Consider the following 23,870-nt stretch of genomic DNA (forward strand, 5'->3'; position numbering starts at 1 on the left):
GTCTGTATACGTCTTTGTAAATAATGGCTGGGTAGTGGTGCGTCTTAATATTTTTCTCACCCCTTTGCCATCCCAAAATGTCTTTTTTATAGATATAGATATTATTTTATTAAATTAACGTGGGTGTTATTGTAAAATATTTTGTAATAATATGAATGTTTAAATATATTTATTTTAAATAAATTATGATCTTTTTTAATTGTATTATTATTTTATATTATTTTATAAAATCACTTGATTTACATATATACACTGTCAAACATTTTTGCTGCCTTAAATTAAATGCATACACATAGGCCCGGTTTCACAGACACGGTTTAGCTTAAACCAGGACTATACCTTAGGTGAATTAAGATATTTATGTCGCTTTTATAAAAATGCCTTAGAAGAAGACATTACTGGTGTGCATCTTAAGACAAAACAATGGCACTAATATAAGTTATATTCAGTTAAGACAGGTCACACATTCATTTTAGTCTGGGACTAGCCTTAAGCCTTGTCTGTGAAACTGGGCCATAGACTTTACATTTCAGCATTTCAACCATTTTAATTTCCACAGTTTAAGTTAGTGTAACTTGTCATTTCAAATAAGTTTGTTTAATATGTTTATTTTGGTTTCGGTTTTGCTAAATTGGCTCAAAATATTAATAATTTTCTCATAAACATTTATTGTTTTGCTTTAGAAAACATTTATTAACCCACGGTAGACATTTGGATTACTTTTATGGTGAATGTATGTGCTTTTTGGGACCTATGTATGGACATAAAGAGATGGATTTTTTTTAAAACAACAACTTTGAGTCCACCAGAAGACAGGAAGTCATATAGGGATGACATGAGACTAAAGAGTGACATGAGAGTAAATTATGAAAGAATTTTCATTTTTTCAGTGAACTATTCCTTTAACTGTAACGTCTGACAAAATTGAGCCCAATTTAATCTCACAGTAAAATGAAGTAAGACTTATTTCTATGGTAAATTAGGACAATAAATTCCCATTTATACTATTGCAATATATAAATATATATACATATGTTTCCTAGCGCTTTGTGATGCTTCTTTAACATGTACATCACTGATAGTCCTCTCATTCATACAGGCTTGTAAGAAACCAATATGCCTGGACCTGTCCCCTAATATGCTGCATGGTCGCCTGACGGGAAATAAAGTGGTTAACTGGGAAATCAAAGTATGTTTGCCATGTTTCCTTCCTCAGAGCTCTCAGTTTCCCTCTTGTCTTGTATTCATGTTATTAGTTGTAATGTGTTAAGTAGCTCTGATCAACTTTGACTTGAATTAACACGTCACATGATCTGTTTCAGGACATGATAAACTGTGTCGGAGGTCTCTCTGTGATACTGCCTGTATTAGAACAGTTGACACTGTTGACCCCTGAGTTGCATCACGTCGACCCCTCGGGGTCAGAGTTCATCACCCCTGACTCTGCAACGCCCGCTGATGGAGACTGGGTCATACTGCCCTCAAACAGGGCGTCGGGTGAGACGTCATTATGATTCCTCATTCTAGTTTTATAGAGCTCTCGGGTCTTCAGTGATAACGCCTTGATAATGTTGTGTTCTTCATGTGGACATTTATTATTCAGAAGCGAGACTGGAGAAGAATCTGGTGGCAACATTCTTGCTGGTGATCAAACATTTCCTGCAGAGGCACCCCATAAACCAGGAAACCCTTCTGCACTCGCATGCTGTGGCCGCGTTAGGAGCTCTGCTTCAGAAGGTACCCACAATTCCAATCCGGTGTCCTTACTCCATGTTCTCATGAGCTCTGTGTTGGATTATTTAACACGCATCTGTTATTTAAGACGCATCTGTCTGTGTATGTGTGTGCGTGTAGTTGCCTGCGTTCCTGGTGGACGTGAGCGTGCTGGTGGCCGTTCAGCTGCTGATCGAGCAGGTGACATATGAGAAGAACTCGCAGCTTCTGCAGCAGCTGCACACACACCTGCTCTTCAACTTCAACATCTGGAACCAGGGAGATTTCCCGCTTCGCATTGGTCAGTGTGTGTGTGTGTGTGTGTGTGTGTGTGTGTTCTGCGTTTGCTTTTTTATGAAAGTTTTGTGATGAGTGTGGTGTTTGTGTCATGGTGAAGGTCACATCCAATACATGTCCACCGTCATCAAAGACAACAGGAAGCACTTCAGGAAGAAATGCGGAGTTCAGTTCCTGCTAGATACCATCCGACTTTACTACGGGTAGGACTACATTTCCCACAATCCTTCACTCCTTCTTTGTGACGCATGTGTTATTGTGGTATTACTCACTCTTTTTCTCTCCGTCTATTCTTTTCTTCTTTCTCGATCTCTTCTAGTTGTGGAAGTAAAGATGGAGATTTGAGCGAAGACGACGTAAAGACAATCAGAGCCTCTCTCTGTGGCCTTCTCAAGTATTACATCAGCAAGGGCACCACCCAGGAGGAGATCCAGAGCATTCTGGGATACATTGCTGCCACTGGAGATGAGGAACAGGTGAGATGATATTGGCAAAATCCCAGTTGGTATGTTATCTGTGTGATCGGTGGCTCGGGCGTCTGTGGGCGGGGCATAGGATTGTGATTGGCCGTCAGATTGGCCCTTCAGAATTTGAATGCGAATTCAATTTGCATTGATAATAAATTGAACAGATTAGATGATTTTCATTTTTAAATCAAGTTTAAGTTGATATTAAATTATAGAGATTAGAAGTGGTCGATTTAAAAAATGTGTAGTGATGGCGACAAGTCTGACTCTTCTTCCGTGTGCGCTTCCCAGAAAGAAGCACTTTGCATTATTGCTATTGATCTGCCCTTTCTAATCAAACGTCCTGTCAGAATAAGCCCTCCTTTGTCTTTTTCAGTCTTGATTATGGCTAAACTTCAATTCACTTAACCTCAAAGTGGATTTACAACCCCGCCAATTAATTCAATATGCAGCGTTGGGAATCCACATCTCATCCTGTTTCTCCTACTTTTACCACTTGTTTGTAGCGCTAAGCATTTGACTGATGCACAGTTGCACACACAAAGAGCCGGCCCAAAAAAATTTGTTTTATAAATCATTGGTCACCCTTCATGCTGTTTGTTTCCATTTCCTGTAAAGTGGCGGTTTTGGAGATATGAGTTTTAGTCAGACAGCGACGATATCGTAAAGTGATACATTGTCTATGTTGTGTTTTTGTTCTTTTCTATGCTCTGTGACTGTTGTCCTGTACGTCCCCACGACTGTGCTGTTATTCTGTGTTGTAGCTGTGTGGGATATTGGGGCTGCTGTTGACTCTGCTGCAGACCAGCGCGTCACGTGTCCAACTCTTCCTGCTGCTGTTTGAACCCGGAGCGGCCGACTCCTGCTACGCCCTGCTGCTCAACAACAAACACTCAGACCGCCTCAGAGAGCTCATCTTCAAGGTCCTTGTTATGTATTAATATACCTAAATAAAAAATTGGATAAACCTATATAAGTGCATAAAATCTAAATCTAAAAAAAATCTAGTATACTGTGCTGGGCATTATTATATTATTACATATCATGTTGAGTTTTTGACTCCGCTAATAAACAAATATTGTTTGAAAAAAAAGCGTGTGGAAGATAATGAGAGTTCTGCCTTAAAGGTCCAATGTGTACATTTTGGAGGATCTATTGACAGAAATGCAATATAACATACATAACTATGCTTCAGATGTGTAAAGACCTTACATAATGAAGCGTTATGTTTTTATTACCTTAGAATGAGTTACAGTATTTCTATCTACATACACCGCGGGTTCACTTGCATGGAATTCGGCAAGTTGTTTCTACACAGTAGCCCTAAATGGACAAACTGCTCTACAGAGCGCGTTTCGTAAATACATTATCTCCTTTGGCAAAGAAGCAAAAACGTGACGACATCTTAGTCCTGTGTCAGCCACCGTAGTGCTTCAGTAGGGCGGGGCGAGCGGTGGAGTGAGCCGTTGGTTGCAATTCTAAACCTCACCGCTAGATGCTGCTAAATTTCACTGGACCTTTAAAAATGTCTGTAAAACTTTTTTTTGTCTGTTTGCAGTTGTTTGAACGGATGCTAATGTGCGATCGTGTTTATGAGAAGAGTAAACACAGGTTACGTTTGAGGGATGGGGGATATTCTGGGCTCAGTCTACTGTTCTCGGATGTGCAACTCACATCCACCCTGATCAAGTGCCTCCTTCACCAAGTGCTCAACACCGGTGAGCCTGATCAACTCTTTAATCCTCCAGTCACCTTACTCGGCACATACTTTATTAACAGCTCCATACTGACACCAGTGCTTGTGATCCAAGCCGATATTCCCAATAAATGAAAATGATGCATGTGGTAAATGTTGTAATGAAGCATTTTCTGTTTGACTTTTAGATACTGTGGTGAACTATAAAGACCTGCTGGCTCTGGTTCAGCTGACCCACAAAGCTGGGCCCAGTGTTCGCCTGATCGTGTGCAGGAGGGTGAGAGCTCGCCTCTTATTTTCTTTAAAGGGACAGTTCACCCAAAAATGAAAATGTTTTCTTCATTTACTCACCCTCAAGTTGTTCCATATCTGTATAAATTTCTTTGTTCTGATGATATTTGGAAGAATGCTTGTAACCAAACAGTTCTTGACCACCATTGACTACCATAGTAGGAAAAATTGCTTTATATATTTCTTTGTTCTGTTGAACACAAAATAAGCTATTGTGAAGAATGTAGGAAAACAGTTTTTGACTACGATTGTCATTTTTCCTACATGGTACTCAATGGTGGCTAAGATCTGTTTGGTTACTAGCATTCTTCCAAATATCTTTCTCTGCGTTCATCAGAACAAAAAAAATGTATACATTTATATTATATTATATTTAGAACAAGGTGAGTAAATGAGGACAGAATTTTTATTTTTGGGCTAACTGTCCCTTTAATGCGACACTCCCGCCATGTCATAGTTATCTTATTAATGAAATGACAACCTTTGATGTTCTACACAGAGTTGTGTATTTTTTGCCTTTTGTTTATGTCCACATTAATTTTGCATTAAATACATTAGCCTAAAACTGACAGTGGTTACCAGAGTTATATCATTAAATAAAACTCATGTAATAAAAAATAAATAAGTAATAAAATAAATAAATAAATAATACAAAAATGTTGTATTAATAAATTAAACTTAAATAGAAAAATTTATTAAAAAAATTATATGATAAAACAAACCCACATAACATAATCAAAAATTAACATAAAAAAAATATATAAATTAATTTAATTCAGAATATTGATTAAAAAAAGTAATAACTATTTAACTACATTTTAATCCATGCACTAAAAAACAGCTAGTGGGGTTTACTTAATTTTGTGTTAATTTGCACACAGTGAAGAAAAACTTGCCAGAAACATTTTTTAATTAAATTTACTTGAAAACTATGTGCAAAAATTAAGCAAATTACACAAAAAATTAAGTAAATCGTTCTAGCTGTTTTTCAGTGAATTTTCAATGTTACTTTTGCAGGGCCCTATGATTTCCGCAATTGAATTTGCTGTAGAACACCGTATGGCACGGAATCTGGCAATTGCATTACTTCTTAACCAGAAAATAGCACTGAACAGCCAACAAAATGCGAATTGTGCTATAAATAACGTTAGAAGTATTCAGATGCGGTTTAAATAATCTGCTTGTTTTGCGTGTCTGTATTAAAAGTGGTTATGTTGTGTGTACTGCACGCGTAATGCTCGTGCGGAGCTTTCAACTGCATTGAAGCTACTGTCAAACACCCTTTGTGGCTTTATTTCAGTAAATGGAAGTTAATGTGCTAGTAAAATTATAAAATTAGTACTTATTTTTTTTAAATATTACATAATTAAAAATAGTACTTAAATTTAAGTAGATCTGAAAACAAAAGAAAAATTAAATGTCCTGGTAAGATGGTTTATTAACATAGTTAAGTACATTATACCCTGTTTTACAGATTTTCCCCCTGTATAGTTTAAAGTATCCACTGTAGGTTTTTAATATAGTTTATAAGTGAATACTATAGTTTACTTCAGTATTTTTTCATGTGGGCAAATATATTTCTTACTATTGTACAGTAAACGACGGAAAACACGAAATCCAGAAAAATAAAAAGGGAAAAATGATATTTGGAAAAAATGAAACGGAATTTGGAAAAAAATCAAATGGATTTCAAAAGGCCTACTGTTTCTGTGTTCAGGTGGTACAAGATGGCGTTTACAAGTTGTAATCACATGTTCTACAAGCACGTGATGCTTTTTACAATATGCAATCTCGTAACGACAGTATTTCTAACGCAACTTTCTACTCGCCTCATGTGACTCATACATGCACATGACTCTCATCCTGCTCTCCATGGTAATGTTCTGTCTCTTCCTGCAGCTGTATGCATTGTTGCAGTCTCAGCAGGATGCTGCACTGCAGATCTCCAAGCAGATATGTTGGCAAGACACCCTCATGCGTTTGTTTGTCCGGAGCCCGGGGAGCGACGGAGGTTCAGGCCGTGGCGACGCCGCCAGCCTGGGGAGTTTCGAGCTGAGCCGCAGCAGCGGAGGAAACCGCCTCGAACCTCCGCTGGAGCGCAGGCCGCTGTGTGACAGCATCGGGAGACTGAACGAAGAGCGAGACAACATCAGTGTCGGAGACAGTAGATCCATAGACAGTCTTGATAATGGAGAGGTGATGTCCCTCTCCGACACCCCGGGGGACGCGGCGACACCCAAAGCTTGGATTGGGAAGGCGGGGATTCTGAGTTTGGATCTTTCTCAGGTGCATCTGTTCGACCGAGGGGACAGCGGCAGTCAGACACCTGGAAGCATGCCCAGCACTCCATCTCCCATAGAAAATGCCAAAACTTTCCTTGGAAGTTCCTCTTTGAACGATGACAGCTTCCTGTTTAGTGATAACATGTCTCTTGGAGAGTCTTTTAATAGTGTGGAGGTGAGGCTTGAGTTTTGATATTTGTTTTTCAGTCAGTAGATATATTTTTGCATCTAACTTTGCATCTCTTTGCTTTCAGCGCACAGAGGAGGAACTAGCTTCTTTGTTGTTGGAGATTGTGTTGTGCGTCATGTGGCGGGGCGTGGAGGGCTCGGACGACACTGCATGGCTGGAAAGGGGGCAAGTGTTCTCTTCCCTTACCAAACTGGGCACCGCCAATGAGCTGCTTCTGCCCGTCGATCACATCAAACTCAGGTGAGTGAAGACTTTGGTATCTCAAATGTCAAAATATGTCTTTTTCTATCTCGCCATGTTAATTTCTCCCATCCGTTACTCCAGCCTCATGGAGAGGATGTTGGAATGGGCCGTGACGGACAACCATGATGCATCGGCTGCTACGTTACCCCAACACACGGAGAACGCGGTGCGCCTTCTACACTTGGTGCAGGACTTCCTGCAGGCTGAAGGTCTGGTGAACCCCGCGCTGTGGACGGAGAAAGTTCTTGAGGGGACGGTTACTCTGATGGACGGGCTGATGGTGTGGTACACTTCGGGGACGCAGTGGCTCCAGCTGTGTCAGGTGGGACTACGGCTGCTGCTCGGCTTTATGGCACAGGAAGATCCACAGGTGAGATGCACATCAAGTTGGATTTTGGATATTTGCATACAGTGTTGGGTAAGTTACTCTGAAAAAGTAATTAATTACTTGTTACTAATTACATATTCAATAGTGTAATTAGATTACTGTGTAAATGACTCTTTCCAAAAAGTATTTAATTACTTATTACTAATTACTTTCTATATCCTACATCAACCTTGATTAGTTAAGTGATTCAAGGATAGACATGAAACGTCTCTTTTAATATAAAACTTCATAAATGATTCTTATTAAATAAAGTACACAAATGTGAGAAGGATACATTAAAGCATACATTTTAAAGTTATACTTATAATTTCTATGTCATTTCCACTATTGAATATATTACACAGTATTTAGTTCAATTACATCAGAAGTAACTAATTAAATTATAGAAAAATAAGAGTAATCCCTTACTTTACTTTTTCAAAGGGAAAGTAATTAAATTACAGTAAATAATTACTTAGTAACTAGTTACACCCAACACCAAACGCTTTGGTACTGAAAAATGCACATCCCTCGATCAGATATAGATGTGTTAATATTGTTTCTTTATTCGGTCAGGTGTGCGCCATGGCTACGGCTAAGCTGAATGGCATCCTACAAACAAAGACTGTGGACTCTCAGGACGAGGCCTGTTATCTTCTCGGTTGTGTGGAGGGGATCCTCAGACGTGCCGTGAGCGAGGAAAGGACGGAGGAGACTTACTCTTATTTAGTGCCTCTCCTGCGAACTCTCCTGTCCAAAGTCCACAAGCTGCTGTACATGGAGCTGCACCTCCCCTCTCTCCCCGACACCAACGGAAGCCCGTCTTTCTTCGAGGACTTTCAGCTCTACTGTAATTCTCCAGAGTGGAGGGTCTACCTGGATAAATACGTAAGAACCTTTAGATCCTGAATGTCTGTTTTACACGGCTTAATATTTTTGCTTGTTTGAAGTTACTCTACAAAACATTTTTTATTGATTTGTTTATTCCCCATTTTATTTAATCTCAGCCCTCTGTATAGTTAAATAGTCAAGAATTTGTCAAATATATTTATTTAAAAAAAATTTAACTCTGCGGGTCACTTTAAGTGAATTGCAGCTTGATGTAGGTTTGTGTTGCCCACCAGAGTTGAAAATAATAATGTGGCCGGAATCAGATCATGGCCACATGATTCTTACACCATACCAACACAAAACAAGTTGAAAATTAGTATAAAAGTTTTACCCCATATTTACCCTGTTGTGTTTAAAGCAGGGCTTCTCAACCTTTTTGACTCCAAGGCCACCCATTGTATTTAAAAAGACCCCATCCACTCACAATTTTTACCCAATAAAATATTGTAGAGCTTGTCATTAACTGGAAAAATGTTTATTCATTTTAAAAATGGCTAATAATCAGAAATATCTTGGTTTTAAGTTTTTTTTTTAATGTGTTTCAATGCTCATTTTGTCTAATTTAAAAATACACTGCAAAAAATGACTGATATGAAAAATATGAAATTTCAGTTAATTTGTGCTTAAAACAAGCAAAAAAATCTGCCAATGGGGTAAGAAAAATAATCTTGAATTAAGGTTTACCTTTTTCTTAGTCACTCAATTCAAGATTATTTTTCTTACCCCATTGGCAGATTTTTTTTTTTTTTTTTATTTAAAATTTTTTTTAATTTTCTTTTTTTTTTACTAAAAACGAGACTTGTTTTCTTAGGTCAGTTTGCTCATCAAAGAAATGTATCATGATTCAAGAATATTTAGACATTCTTACTGGAAAACAAGAAAAAAAGACTAAGTAAGAAAGTCATTTTTTGCAGTGTATTACTTGTGGGACCCCCTTTGTGGGCCACGGTCCCCCTGTTGAGAACCACTGGTTTAAAGGAATAGGTCACCCAAAAATGAAAATTCTGATAATTTGCCCTCATGTACCTTCCTTTCTTCAGTTAATTACAAACGGTTACTTGATGAAACGTCACATATATTAAATGTAGCACTTTCATTTTTTTTAGTTTCAGTTTCGCTTAATATGCTCTAAATATTGATAGTTTGCTCTTACAAATGTATTGTTTTGCTTAAGAAGACATTAACCCACTGGATTCATTTAAGATTATCTTTATGATTGGATGTATGTTCTTTTTGAAGCTTTAGCATTTTGGGACCTACAGTATCCCAGCTAACATGGGACGTTTTCAGAACCTTGCTTACCATTCTTTAAAAGTTAGCTCAAAACTCAAAAATTTCTTGGAGAAACATGAAAAGAACATTTTATCAACATTATATGTCATTCCTAGACATTTTACAAACATTGGTATGAAACCGTTATTCTTAAACTGAAATGTTTTCAACTGAATGGGAATGTTAGAAAAAAACGTTGTTGGAACATATTTTCGTTAGCTGGTTGTATGTACTTAAAGTGGTGGATATTGTTATTAAAAACTCTGTGTTCAGCTAAAGAAAGGGAGATGGCATGAGAGTGAGTCAATCATATCGTGAGTCAATCGTTTTTGGTTGAACTGTTCTATTAATAGTAAAGGCTAAACCCCATTTTTTAGCTATTAGCTGTTTAACTGATTTGTAGCTGTAGTCCTCCTGTAGCTGTAGTTTTTTTTAATTGCGAGTTTATTTTACGCTTGTCAGATCATCCCCTACATGAAGCAGTATGAGATCGAGATGTTCAGTCAGGGTCACGAGAACATGGCTCTGTACTGGAAGGACTGCTACGAGGCCTTCATGCTCAACCTGCACCGCAGAGATCGAGAGAGAGGAGAGAGCAAGATACGCTTTCAGGTACAAAAATACATTTCCGTGTCAAAGTTGAATTTGAATTCAGTATTCTTACCTACGTCAGTCACCCATAATTGTGTTTTCTCTCGACCTCAGGAGCAGTTTGTGGAGCCGTTCAGTCGCCGTAGCCGTCAGGAGAACCTGAGGTACAACAGCATGCTGAAACAAATCCACACACAAAACAGCGCCATCCTCAGGCAGTGGAGAGCAGCGCGCCGAGGGCTCTTCTGTGAAAGAGGTCCGTGGGTGGACAAGTGAGTGTTGTGGGGTTATAATTCCTTCAGTTGTCTGTGTGGAGAATCTGCTTCTGGTTTTGAAAACCATGTCGAGCATTTAATATACATAAAGTTAATATTGAAACTTTTCCACACCAAACTTTGGCCTGTCAGCAACTAGCAATAATAAATGTAGTATTTTATGGTCCATTGTGTCATTGGGTGTGCTAAGATTTGTACTTTTTCCACACAGGAATAAAAACCATTCTTGTCAAACTATGCTATACGTCTTTAAACTTTTGTATTGACAGGCAGCAGAAAGACGTACACTGGAAGCTTTCCAGCGCCGAGAACTACTCTCGCATGCGGCTGAAACTGGTGAGGAACTACACCTTTGACCTTCACAAGGAAGCCAGCGCCTTGAGAGACAACTTCGGTGAGACACGCAATCGAACGGGACGTTTCCCGACACTGTTATATATAGTTTTTCTGCTGGAATTGAAAAATAACCGACACTTTGTGTTTGTCGCCTCAGGTGTGCAGCATCGGCAGTTGAACGCTGAGTCGCTTTTGTTAGAAGCGGTGAAACAGGTGAAGGTCAGTGACCTTGAAGACGATGTCCTGGAGCTCCTGGAGGAGGACCCAGCATCAGCCAATCAGTGAGTCTCAGGGGAGATAGACATGAGTAGCCAATCATTGCTTCACAATTGATTGTGATATATCCCAAAATTGACACCATTTTAGTTATACCTAGTTTTATTCTCTTCTTTTTTTCAGGGCTGATTCAGAGGAAGCGAGTCAGAAGGAGAAGTTAGTGATCTCTGAGGACTGCCAGCTGGTCACGGTGGTGGACGTGTATCCAGGTCGCCTGGAGCTCACCACCCAACACATTTACTTCTACGACAGCAGCGCAGAGAAAGAGGAAGGTGAGGAGAACGAAAACGAATCCGATATTGGGATATTTGAGATGTTTTTTATCCGATTTTGGAGACATTGTTGCTTTGTTTTCTCAGGTGTGGGTCAGGATTTTAAATGGCCTCTGTCTCAGATCAGAGAGATCCACCTGCGCAGGTACAATCTCCGGCGCTCTGCTCTGGAGATCTTCCTCATCGACCAGACCAACTACTTCCTCAACTTTACAAAGGAGGTGGGGAATCTGTCAAACATCCAAACCACGTTCTTTGTGTATTTGTCATCTTTGACACCTTTGGCAAATAGTTCAGTGCACGGTTTAACATGCTTTCTCGTCTCTTGTTCTTTTCTGGTGATTGGTCGTATGTGGATTTGTTCGACAGGTGCGTAATAAAGTCTACAGTCGAATGCTTCTGCTGCGATCTCTCTCTCTGCACGCCACACGCTCGCCTCAGGAACTGCTCAAAGCCTCTGGACTCACTCAGGTCACTAAACTCATTTAACTTGTAAACATTTCAATTTATACTTTTAGTGTAAAGAGAAACGTTTGAGGTAGTCGTTTTGATTGTTTGCTCTCTCTTTCGTCAGAAATGGGTGAACAGGGAGATCTCCAATTTTGACTACCTGATGCAACTGAACACCATTGCGGGAAGAACGTACAATGATCTCGCTCAGTATCCTGTGGTGAGGGACATTCCATGCATGTTTGAGGTTGCGTTTGAGTTTTCAGAATGATCTTATGTGGTTTGGTCTGGTGTTTGTACTGTAGTTTCCCTGGATCCTGTCGGATTATACATCTGAAGAGCTGGATCTGACAGACCCGCGGGTGTTCAGAGATCTTTCCAAACCTGTGGCGGTGCTGAATGAGAGGAACGCCAAAGCGGTCCGAGAGAAGTGTGTTTCTTTCTTTTCTTTATATCGCTCTCTCTCTCTCGGGTTAGTTGGTCACACTGTTTAAGCTATAGCTATGTTTTTATGGTAGTGAGCTACGTACTGCTCTCTACATAAAGGCTTTACCAAATTGTAGACATCACAAGTTTTGTAAATAACTTGTTGCTCTATAGACTGTTTAAGCAGCAACAATATAAACAAACGTTATGTAGCCCAAACTTAATTTTCGGTAGACCTCCGCAAAGAATCAGGAACTGTTGAGTAGTTTAAATGTTTAGTAGTTTAAACACAATTGATGTACAATCAAATATAAATGATTATCAATATAAATTAAATATAAAATAAATTGTTATATTATAACCAAACACAGACCGGAAGTTAACATCGGGCCAGCCACGTGCATCCGATGAAACCGTCTAGTAGAAATTTGTAGTCTTTCTCCATCAGAGTTGTTATAGTTTTGTCTTTAATTTGATTGTATTTTAATGTTTTGAATTGGCTTTTATTTTTTTATATTTTTAGTTTGTTCATTTGTTAATTCAATTTTATGTTAAAATCTATTTATTAAGGGATTCAATTAAACAATCCGATAGTCATTGTTTACATACCAGGATTTTGGTTATACATGCTAATTATATTTTTAGAAAGTTTGTTCATTTATAATTATTTTGCATATTTTTATATTGCTGTTAGTTTAATTTATTTTTAGTTTAGTTGTTTTCGTTTAGTTTTCGTTTAGTTTTGAGTGAATAATTTAAGTGCCTCATCTTAAACTTATTTCAGTTTATTGCTTAGGCAGCATTTTGTTTAGTTTTTCAAATAATTAAACAGATTAAACAGTTTTCAAAAAACACATTAAAAACGGTAATATTCCAACCATCTGTGGTGCCAGAAAAATACAGTAAAATAACGATGAAATTTTACAATTTTGTAAAATGACATGTTTCCATGTTATTTTACACCCCTCTTGTAAATTTGCGGTCTATTCCTGTAATTTGAATTTTTTACCGTATTTCAAAAATATGTGAAAAATCTGGAAAAAAATTTTTTACAGTATGGTTTTAGTTTAACTGTAATGACCTTGATTGGCATCTATTAAAACATTTTCATATTCCAAATCAATCAAATCCCAAGCAATCCCTAAACGTAGCACTATTGAATGAAGTTGATGTGTGTATGTGGTTGGTTGTAACTAACGTCCGACTGATCCTCTGATCTGTAGGTACGAGAATTTTGAAGACCCCACGGGCACCATCGACCGTTTTCACTACGGCACCCACTACTCAAACGCGGCTGGAGTCATGCATTACCTCATCAGGGTCGAACCCTTCACCTCCCTGCACATACAGCTCCAGAGCGGCAGGTAAATGACCTCTCTCTGCTCAGTTATTATATCTCTTCCCTTGTTGTGTACTTTTGTGGCTGTGTTTTCCTGGAGTCTGATAAGGTTGGTCTGACTGTGCAGGTTCGACTGCGCAGACCGACAGTTTCACTCAATTCCTGCCACCTGGCAGACGCTCATGGACAACCCCAATGACGTCAAAGAGCTCATCCCAGAATTCTTTTACTTCGCAGAGTTCTTGGAAAACCAGAATGGTAAGCCGATGGACAAAAGCATTACAAAAAGCCAAAGAGTTGGAGTATTTTTACCTTTAAAGATTTTATCAAACCATCTTCGACTTTCACCTTAATATTGTATCCAAAACTCTCTCTTTGTTGTAGGTTTTGACTTGGGTCGTCTGCAGATCTCTAAGGAGCGGGTGAATGATGTCATCCTGCCTAAATGGGCCAAATCTCCAGAGGATTTCATCTACAAGCACCGCAAAGCCCTGGTGAGTCCGTTTCTAATGACCCATCATGGTTCTTCCCTACTAACCTCAATACAGAACCTGCTGAGGTGAGAGTGTATCTGTTCTGTTGGTATCTGTTCCTCTCTTTCATCTCAATTCTCTGGCCACTTCTGCCTATTAAAAAACTGACAAAGGAAAAAAATAGTCCAGTGAAAGGTTATGAAACTAGAGCAACAAAATATGTGGCAAAAGAAAATTCAGAATTTGGTTGGTGATTCCCAGGAAACACATACTGATACATTTTAAGTTGCTTTGGATCTAAGCATCAATCCTATGGGCGTATCACTTCTTTATGTAAAGATGCGTTTCTCTTTGCAGGAATCCGAGTATGTGTCTGCTCACCTGCATGAATGGATTGATCTGATCTTCGGTTTTAAACAGAGGGGTCCCGCTGCAGTCGAGGCCCTTAATGTCTTCTACTACTGTACATATGAAGGTATGACGTCCTACAATACAGTACTGCCATATTATAACCTACCGCACCGTAGTGGCGTTTAAAGGGGTCATATGGCGCGAATACTTTATGTGTTTTTCTGTGTCTTTGGTGTGTTATAAATTGCCCATGCATGTATTAGACACGTACAATTGTAAAAATGAAAGTGTCGGAACAAAAGATGCATTCTTCCTAAAAGTGAATGCTCACTCAGACCTGCCTGAAACGCCTCGTGTAACCACACCCCCACAAATCTACGTCAGTTCGTGGTATGATTTGACTAAGACTGCCAAAATGTATCTGCAAGTAAGGTGGGCGTACCTTTCAGTACAGTTGCTTTGGAACCTGATGTTCCAAATATGGTAAGAGGCGTTACATTTCTGTCACACGCTTGCAGTATTCGACCAATCACTATGCACTGGTTAACTGGCCAATCATAGCACACTTCGCTTTTCCACAGTTGTTCCAAATCTGTATAAATTCCTTTGGGTGAGCTGACCCTTTAAAAAGCTTACAGTGTGATAGTTATGTTTATTTGTGTGTAGCCAGAGATTAAGTGTTGCTTCATGTTTCAGGAGCTGTTGATTTAGATGCTATCACAGACGAAAAGGAGAGGAAAGCTCTGGAAGGCATGATCAGTAACTTTGGACAGACACCTTGCCAGTTACTGAAGGTACTGGCAGGATTATTAAAATCTATGGAATCCATTTTGAACAGGGATCAGAACACATCTGTTAATCCAGTACCTCGGATGACGTATTTTTGTAGGCCAACCCGGAAGTTAGCGCCTCGCTGGTTCCCTCGACCGAAAGCCTGTGCGTTTTTCCCATAGACTTTTGGTAGATTGCAAAAAATAAGATCTGTGATTAACAAATGTTCATGATGTTTGCACGTTTTGTCCATCAAGATCATCTTTACAGATTAACACAATATTTGCTATTTTTTAAGCCTAAATACAACTGCCAGAAGTATAAAGCTAACACGATGCTATAAACAAACTACACTAGTTGCTCGAAATCAACGTCACCACCACCAAGCCTCTGACAACTTTTTCAAACTTGACTAAAAATGGGCTCCTTTGTAAGTAATTACTCTGTAAATGAATCTCCAACAATGCTTTTAGAGATTTATGCCCATGTTGCATTATTTGTAAGCTTTATATGTGCGATGACGTCTAACGTCCCCGCCAAAGGAAGTAGTCGCTTTGAGCAACTTGTTAGCAACTGCCGTTTTAAAGACACAATAAAGCTTTAAAAAAATCATAAGCTTTTGTTAACCACAGACCTTATTTCACGTGATTTACCAAAAACCCATTAAAAACTCATTAAAAAAACCCATAGACTGGTGCGATGGAACCGGAAGTCCTTAAAAGCTAACTCGCTTCCGGGTTTTGCATACAAACATATCATTCAATACGTGACATCATCATATTGAGTATTTTCTGCGTGATGTGTGTGTTTAGGAGCCACATCCTGTACGTCTTTCTCTGGAGGATCTGGAGAAGAGGAGGTCTCGTCTGGACTCCTGTCCTCTCAACATCTTCGAGCATCTCACTGAACTCAAATCATTCTTTGTTGAGGTGCGTGTCCTCTAACTGTCAATCGACAGATGTTGGTTTAACTGTCGCTTAACTGGTTGTCTCTCATCCCTGTTGAAAAAACCAGCATATGCTGGGTTAGGTATGTTTTGATGCTGATTTGCTGGTTTGTGCTGGTTCAAGCTGGTCATGTGCTGGTTTAAGCTGGTCATTTGCTGGTCCTTAGTTGGTCATGTGCTGGTCTTAGCTGGTCATGACCATCTTAAACCAGCACAAACCAGCATCAAAACATACCCAGCCCAGCATGTGCTGTTTTTTTCAACATGGATGCACAGTAACATACTGAGGTTTAAGGTGTCTGACGAGTTCTTAATCATCTTGTTTTAGGGCATCAATGATAATGTTCCTCTGGTTAAAGCCGTGGTCCCCAAGAACCAATCACATTCCTTTATCTCACAGGGAAGTCCGGACACTCTGGTAGGTCTAAAATCCATTAGCATCTTTATCAACATCATGTGAAGTTTGCTTCATTTTTCATATCCTAAATGTGTTTTTGGTTACAAGGTAACATTGAGTCAGAATTGTTTGATGGGAATGCATGGTTGGCTGCCTTACGACAAAACCATATCCAACTATTTCACCTTCATCAAAGACCCCACAGTCGCCAGTCCGAAGTGAGTTTGTCTGACGTCATGTAACACTTATGTTGTTTGTGCTAGGTTGTGGGTAGTGTGAAGGAGTAAGTCTCTTTGGATACAAGGATCTGCCAAAGGCATAAATGCAAATGTAAAAATAATAAATACTGGATCAAATATGATCTCACTCAGGACTCAGAGGTTCGTAGCGGGTCCGTTCTCTCCAGGGGTTGAGGTCTCCGCTCAGCTGTTTGTTGTATCTCACGATGGAAAGCTGCTCTTCAGCGGAGGCCACTGGGACAACAGCTTGAGAGTGACGTCACTCGTGAAGGGCAAAACAGTGGGGCAGCACATCCGTCACATGGGTAATGGGATCTCAGCGTCTGTGTTTTGATAACGTCACACTTTGTTCTAAATTAAATATGTGTGTTTGGTCTCACCTGGCAGACATTGTGACGTGTTTGGCCACTGATCACTTTGGGATTCACCTGATCTCTGGCTCCAGAGACACCACCTGTATGGTGTGGCAGGTGCTTCAACAGGTGCGTTCAGTACATTTCAAATGAAGCGTTTTTTTGCAGTATTGTTTTGGGAATCTAACTGTGTTGTGTGTTTAGGGTGGTGCTCCGGTGGGTCTGTCCTCTAAGCCCGTGCAGGTGTTGTACGGACACATTGATGAAGTTGTCAGCGTGTCTATCAGTACAGAGCTGGATATGGCCGTTTCTGGATCAAGGGTTAGACATTAATATGACTACTTCTCTGCTATGTAATTCACATTTTGCGATTCTGATATGCACAAATGAAACATATGCTCTTACTGTATGTCACATGAGCTGAGGAACACTTTTCTCATTTTTACAATGTTGATATAATCTAACATTCACAACAATGAGGTCTTTTTATGCTAAATTAATATTTTAAAGTGCAGCTTGTAAGTTTGCCCCTCTATCCCCATCTCGGTTAAAACAAAAAAATAACAGAACATAAAAATTCTTTACGCGTGTTAACGTCAAATGACTTCAAATTGACATTTTTCGCGAATTCCTGAGCACTCAATGGATAAATCATTATGATACGCTTACCGTTGTAAATTGGGTTAAGGTTAGGAGACAATTTTGAGAACTGATTTTTTTATGTAATAGAAGGTTATGTATTGCACAATAACTGATTTTTGGTTATTTTTATTCAAAAATGGTATGGATTGCTGCTTTAAAATCACCAGAAATTGGCCTATGACCTCCTACATTTACGTTTCCTATTCAGCAACTTCTTTATTATGCTTAAGATATTGCCAGTTACAGCCAGTTGAATAACATTTTTCAAATAAAACATTTATATATTTAAAAAATAAAAACATTTATATATTTATAGTATAGCAATTATTTTAACTATTTATAAGTGACATTGTAACAATTATATCTATAGACCACCTCAGAAAACGTAAACAACGCTAGTCCAGAAGAACTTCCCGTTTTTTTTTTTGTTTTTTTTACGTTTAAACTGTATACAACCAACAGAACATTTATAACCAAATCAAAATGTTAAACAAATATCGTTAAGATGTTACTATTTATGGGATTCAAAAAAAATAAAATGAAACCGGAGGTACTTCTGGACCAGTGTTTACATCTTGCGAACTTGTATTATTTCATATGAAGTGGATTTTTGTGGGGGGAAAATCATACAAAAACTGTAAAATGTCACAAAATTGTGTGTAACAGGACGGAACAGTGATCATTCACTCTGTGAGGAGAGGTCAGTACATGCGCTCCCTGCGGCCGCCGTGCGAAAGCTCTCTGCCCATGTCCATCATGCACCTGGCTGTGTCCTGGGAGGGGCATTTAGTGGTGCACACCTGCATTGAAGGCAAAGCCACCTTAAAGGTATAAAACACAAGTCTTTTACACAAACAAACACAAACTTTTGTACTGTACGCATGTAAACGGAACTGCTCTGTGTTTTCAGGACAAGAACGCTCTGCACTTGTACTCTGTTAATGGAAAACACCTGTGCAGTGCTTCTCTGAAGGAGCAGGTGACAGACCTGTGTGTTTCAGGAGAATATGTCGTGATCGGAAGTGAACAAGGTTTCCTGTCTGTCAGAGATCTCTACAGGTACAGCTTCTGTCTCAATAGTGTAGTTATTGGCTCTGCCCGTTAAACTCACATGTGATGCCATGAGTATTGCAGAGTATTGCAATAAGACGCATACTTTCTGATTTAGGAAGTGACATCACATGTCATTCAAGACTAACATGTATCTGAGGTCCCTGGCACCATGGTTCAATATTAGGATGGTGTATTATCATAATATAAGGGCTTTTAATAATGCTTTCCTAACATCATTGCTCCCTCTCTCCTGGTTGCCATGACAGCCTGACTCTTTGCGTGTCACTGATGGCGATGCGCGTGCCCATCCGGTGTGTTTCTGTGACTAAGGAACAGTCTCACGTGCTGGTGGGACTTGATGACGGCAAGCTGATCGTGGTGGGCGTCGGCAAGCCGGCGGAGGTAAAAAACTCCTTCAGGAACTACATCACTCAGAGGATGGAGGGCTCACCCCTCATGAACACGCTGCGGGTTCGATCGCCCGCGCGCCTGCTGCATCTCAGAGACCAGAACACTTTCAGCCCTGACATCGTTTAGGAGAGACACTTATACACATGATCAAGCTCTGAGGTGTTAAGTACAGTTACAGTACCTACATAAAGAGAAACAGCACAGCTTTTTTTTTTAAAACATTATTTATGAATCACTTTTAATTTAAAGATGTCTTTAACCCAAATGTAACAAAAGATTTATTTGTCCCTAAACAATCAAAGTCGCTTCGAACTCAAGACACACGAACACGTTACAATACGAAAATATCGTAGCAATACATTAACACTTTAGCCAAGGACTTTGAACTTTAGCGTTTGATGTATAAACAGTGTTGTGTAAAGTGTTGTTTGCCAAGTTGTTGGTTGCATTTTTTCTAATAGCAGTCGGAGTCGTAATCTATTTGCACACATAAATATAAAGCTAATAGTTGTGAGGATTAATAACTAGTGTAGCATTCGTTTTAAAACTGTGAAATTGTTAAGGGTTTTTTGTTTTTCGTGTGATGGAATGCATTCAAAAACAAGAGCTATTCTTTGATCATTTATATAATGCAGTTTAGATTTCCTTTTTTCGGAATATCAGCAGGTATAATGCCAGTGTTTGTGGTTCTGAATTGGATGAATTAACATGTTAAGAGCCAGATTTACTAAACGGGGCAAAATAGCGCAATAAAAAAAAAGCTGCAGATGGTAGTGGAAATTCCTGTGGGTGATTTACTAGGCACGCATTAAAAAACACAGACGCAATATCTCATTCCCATAATGAGCAGAGCAAATTAGCGCAGGGTTTAAAGGTCTCCTCAGACGAGCACTTTCAACAAGTTGGTATGATTTATTAGGGTCTTCGTGAAATGTCTGGAACATATTTTGCTTAAAAACACTCAATGGCTGTGTAAACTAAACCCTTCTTGCCTCGTCAAAAACTGCTATGCTCACAGCAGCCCGTTTTGGTGCATGTCTCTTTAATTGATAATTAGTTACAGCTTACCTCACCCCCCTTCTGTCCGGCGTGTCAACACAACAATGGCGGAGCTCGGTGGGTGGAACTGTGTAGATTAAGGGGCGGTAACATTATAATAAAATCCGCAATGGACGTCACAATCGGAGCGAAATCTGTACGGCTCGATTTCTCACATGCTTGCAGGGAAAGGCACACCAAAACAAACTTACTAGGTTCTTATTTTTCACGTTTTCTGGGTTGCTAGATGCACCGGGGACCCGATTATAGCACATAAACACAGAAAAAGTGGGGTTTTCATCTGATCTCCTTTAAGACATGCTTTTTTGGGGGCGTTAAATAAAGCCACAAATACCAGTACAATGACAAGTGCAAACCTTAGTAAATCACATTGCGTGATTCATTTAAATAATCTCCTCCCATCAAGTTTGTGTCTAAAGAGGAAACTCCTACAAATGCATATGCAATAATTTTCAGCTTCATTTTCACTGCGTGTCTTTAGTAAAAGCCGACAGTAGTTTTTTAACGCCAAAAGAGGCGCTGCGCAGCCGCAAGCTGTTTCTTTACTAAGATATCAGTTCTATGTACTGTATAAATTGTTTGTATACATAGTTCATACACTTCCATGCAATTATCATTTTTTGATAATAGTTTTTACTTGATTTTAAGTTACCAGACTCTAAAGGAACAGTTCACCCTAAAAACTAAATTTCTGTCTTCATTTACTCACCGCCAAGTTGTTCCAAATCTGTATAAATTTCTGGTAACACTTTACAATAAGGTGCTATTAGTTAACAGTAGCAAATGCATTAGCTAACAATTAACAATTTAGTTTTTCAACATTTATTAATCCTTCTTCATTTTAGATCATGTCAATACAGTTATTCATGTTAGTTCATGATGCATTAACTAATGTTAACAGTGACAACATTTGCTTGTAATAATGTATTAGTAAATGCTGAAATTAACATGAATTAATATTAATAGCTGTAGAAGTGTTCATTGTTACTTCATGTTAGCTAATGCATTAACTAATTGTTAACAAATAGCACCTTAAAAAAAAGTGTTACCAAATTTCTTTGTTCTGATGAACACAGAAAGATATTTGGAAGAATGTTTGTAACCAGACAGTTCTTGGCCACCATTGACTACCATAGTAGTTGACAGAATTAAAAATCTACCGTTTGATTTTTGCACTAACCTCAACAAATCAACCAGACTTCACGTGCACTCATGAATCATTTTTATTTCCCCGTTCTTCACTTCCCCTTCTATCCTTTATCCTCCTCCTCTCCTCTCCTCTCCTTCATTCCTCAGATGCGTTCTGGTCAGATCACGAGGAAACTCTGGGGCTCCAGTAAACGTCTCACAAAGATCTCGTCTGGAGAAACAGAGTATCACACCCAAGAGCAGCCCTGACCCCACCCCCAAATCACAGCCCTTCTGCCTGATTGGCCCACTGTCCAGTCAATCACCACGGTCTCTCATTGTTTCAGTTTGAAGGATGACTTTGGCTGAAACAATACGAAGGACTTTTTAATAACACAGATAGTATGCATATCTGTGTGTGTGGCCGTGTTTCTTTTTGTATGTTGTGTGTTAAACCTGTGGTTGGACTGGTGCAGGCACCATCTTAACTATATGTGTCCTAATTCTGTGACGTGTCCCTCATGTTGACCCCCAGACCCCGCCTACCATGCCGCCACGCACGTGCCCCGCCCATTTGATGTTCATCATGTCGATCACACAGTCATCTTAATCATCACGGTTGTGATTATCAAAATTTTTGTTTTTTTCCATTTTGAACTCTCATGTCTTCGTGCTGCATACGTTTGATGTTTTATGTATTTTTTTATTCATTTGGTTTCAGTGGCCATGCTTTACGATCTCCACGACTGATCTCATGTAACCTTTTGGTGGTTTTGTAATATACAGACATTATTTATTTATATACTGACATAAGGTGGACGATATTTCACACGATGATCATTTTAAGCATAAAAACTAGTCCAATAGATCAACGCATACAAGACTTTATTTTATAAATAACAAACTGACGTCTAGTAAGCTCTTGTGTAACCGTTGAATGTGTTGTCACGAATTACTTGAATTGTGGTGTAGTTATTTCAATGAAGAATGAGAGATACATTTTAATGTTATGGATGTATGTGTAGCTGCAGTTTTATAAACTGTTTGATAAACAGATTCTTTTTCAGCAGTAACTTTTTTGTCTTGATAAACACTACGACTAAAGATGGCAGAATGTTTCGAAGGGCTTTGTGAAAAATGACAGCAAGCAATATAGTTTGTCTAAGGTTTCTGAAGCATTCCACTGTAAATCGCCAGCTGATACCCTGCAGTCTTCCTAGTGTCCAAACAGAGCACTACAAAGGGGAGGGACGGTACTCTGACACGGATGCTGTTCCTCTCCGTTTTATATTTCTAAGCCATGCAGTCTTTGTTTACTATGCAGGTAAACGTCCAAGCCTTCGAGAGAATTCTGTTCAAGACTGATGTTTGAATTCTTGCTCCTTCATATGCAGTTTTTTTTTCACAGTTGGCTAGAGATGTGTCGAGTACAGGTGTGTGCGTGTGCATGTAATGTTCCTCTGCATGTTGTGACTCCTAGTTTCCACCAAAATACTGTAGTTAACTACTCTATAACCATAATGCCCAAAGACTATTTTCCATTTGCCACACTTCTTTTGGGATATCTGTAGTAACTATGGTATGTTGACAAAAACTATGTTTACTGTGGTAACTTTCTGTGACCTGTGACAAAATGTCATTCCTGTACAAAAAGACAGCAAAGTTCAGAGATGCAAGTGATTCATGACATGTACATAAGATACTAATACCAAATTTTAGATCTTAATCAGGATATTTTTTCCGATTGTGTTCTTCCATAAATCAGTTTGCAATGGCGCTGACCTCCTGAAGATTTGAAGTGGGATGAGGTATATTTGCTTCATATCCAAGTGGTCCCACTGGTTGCTATGGAATGATACCAAAATCAGTGCTTTGGTTTCTTTTATGAAGTCTTTCTTTTATACATGAAATCCCTCTAGGTGGCTGTTTTATATTTGGATGTGTGTTTTATTTCTCCAATTAAACGAACGGAGTGCCTTTTTATTCTCTGTCATCATGCGGATTATTTTCAGCATGACCTTACGTGTCCCCTTGTGGACAGCCACGGCAGCCAAGCTGCATCGGTTTTAGCTGTCACTAATGTGTGTGTGTCTGTGCTTATTTATGAATCTGGTATGAAATGTACAGCATGAGTTTAATTTCCGTGTCCATGAATTGTATTTTTTTTGCACTTTCCGGGTACGACGAATTGTAAGAAATTGTTTTAAATGTTTCCTTGATCTGTACAGAGAAACTGCTTTGTATAAGTGAAGATTTAACAATAAAGCCCAGTTGAAAAGTCAGAGAGACAATCGTTTTTTTGAAGTGTTTGTGTGTATTTTAAATAAAAGTTATTTCTCTTAAACTGATCCTCAACTTTAACTCTATTCCCAA

The 23,870-nt window shown here is 39.0% G+C and overlaps 1 protein-coding gene across 5 annotated transcripts in view; it reads left to right on the plus strand.

Annotated features, from left to right (window-relative positions):
- The window catches only part of nbeal1 (neurobeachin-like 1), a 47,000-nt gene extending 23,224 nt beyond the window's left edge, over positions 1-23,776 (plus strand). For 3 of the 5 annotated variants that reach the window (XM_057337523.1, XM_057337527.1, XM_057337525.1), the window contains 36 exons: positions 1,100-1,189; positions 1,323-1,497; positions 1,604-1,737; positions 1,855-2,014; positions 2,111-2,213; positions 2,330-2,486; positions 3,242-3,400; positions 4,036-4,195; positions 4,362-4,450; positions 6,364-6,921; positions 7,001-7,176; positions 7,261-7,549; positions 8,123-8,434; positions 10,172-10,321; positions 10,415-10,572; positions 10,845-10,969; positions 11,069-11,192; positions 11,311-11,459; positions 11,547-11,680; positions 11,829-11,930; positions 12,034-12,129; positions 12,215-12,339; positions 13,559-13,699; positions 13,802-13,932; positions 14,059-14,168; positions 14,505-14,622; positions 15,195-15,292; positions 16,082-16,198; positions 16,544-16,633; positions 16,721-16,830; positions 16,984-17,156; positions 17,239-17,333; positions 17,409-17,525; positions 18,513-18,674; positions 18,757-18,905; positions 19,166-21,780. In XM_057337523.1, the coding sequence (XP_057193506.1) occupies positions 1,100-1,189; positions 1,323-1,497; positions 1,604-1,737; positions 1,855-2,014; positions 2,111-2,213; positions 2,330-2,486; positions 3,242-3,400; positions 4,036-4,195; positions 4,362-4,450; positions 6,364-6,921; positions 7,001-7,176; positions 7,261-7,549; positions 8,123-8,434; positions 10,172-10,321; positions 10,415-10,572; positions 10,845-10,969; positions 11,069-11,192; positions 11,311-11,459; positions 11,547-11,680; positions 11,829-11,930; positions 12,034-12,129; positions 12,215-12,339; positions 13,559-13,699; positions 13,802-13,932; positions 14,059-14,168; positions 14,505-14,622; positions 15,195-15,292; positions 16,082-16,198; positions 16,544-16,633; positions 16,721-16,830; positions 16,984-17,156; positions 17,239-17,333; positions 17,409-17,525; positions 18,513-18,674; positions 18,757-18,905; positions 19,166-19,436 (5,607 nt within the window). In that variant the 3' untranslated portion in view covers positions 19,437-21,780. Of the gene's footprint in view, positions 1-1,099; positions 1,190-1,322; positions 1,498-1,603; positions 1,738-1,854; positions 2,015-2,110; positions 2,214-2,329; positions 2,487-3,241; positions 3,401-4,035; positions 4,196-4,361; positions 4,451-6,363; positions 6,922-7,000; positions 7,177-7,260; positions 7,550-8,122; positions 8,435-10,171; positions 10,322-10,414; positions 10,573-10,844; positions 10,970-11,068; positions 11,193-11,310; positions 11,460-11,546; positions 11,681-11,828; positions 11,931-12,033; positions 12,130-12,214; positions 12,340-13,558; positions 13,700-13,801; positions 13,933-14,058; positions 14,169-14,504; positions 14,623-15,194; positions 15,293-16,081; positions 16,199-16,543; positions 16,634-16,720; positions 16,831-16,983; positions 17,157-17,238; positions 17,334-17,408; positions 17,526-18,512; positions 18,675-18,756; positions 18,906-19,165 lie in introns of all 5 variants that reach the window. The other 2 variants (XM_057337526.1, XM_057337528.1) reach the window with 1 other exon arrangement.
- The last annotated feature ends 94 nt before the right edge of the window (positions 23,777-23,870 follow it).

Source organism: Triplophysa rosa, linkage group LG7, assembly GCF_024868665.1.
Source record: "Triplophysa rosa linkage group LG7, Trosa_1v2, whole genome shotgun sequence".
Lineage (NCBI taxonomy): Eukaryota > Metazoa > Chordata > Actinopteri > Cypriniformes > Nemacheilidae > Triplophysa > Triplophysa rosa.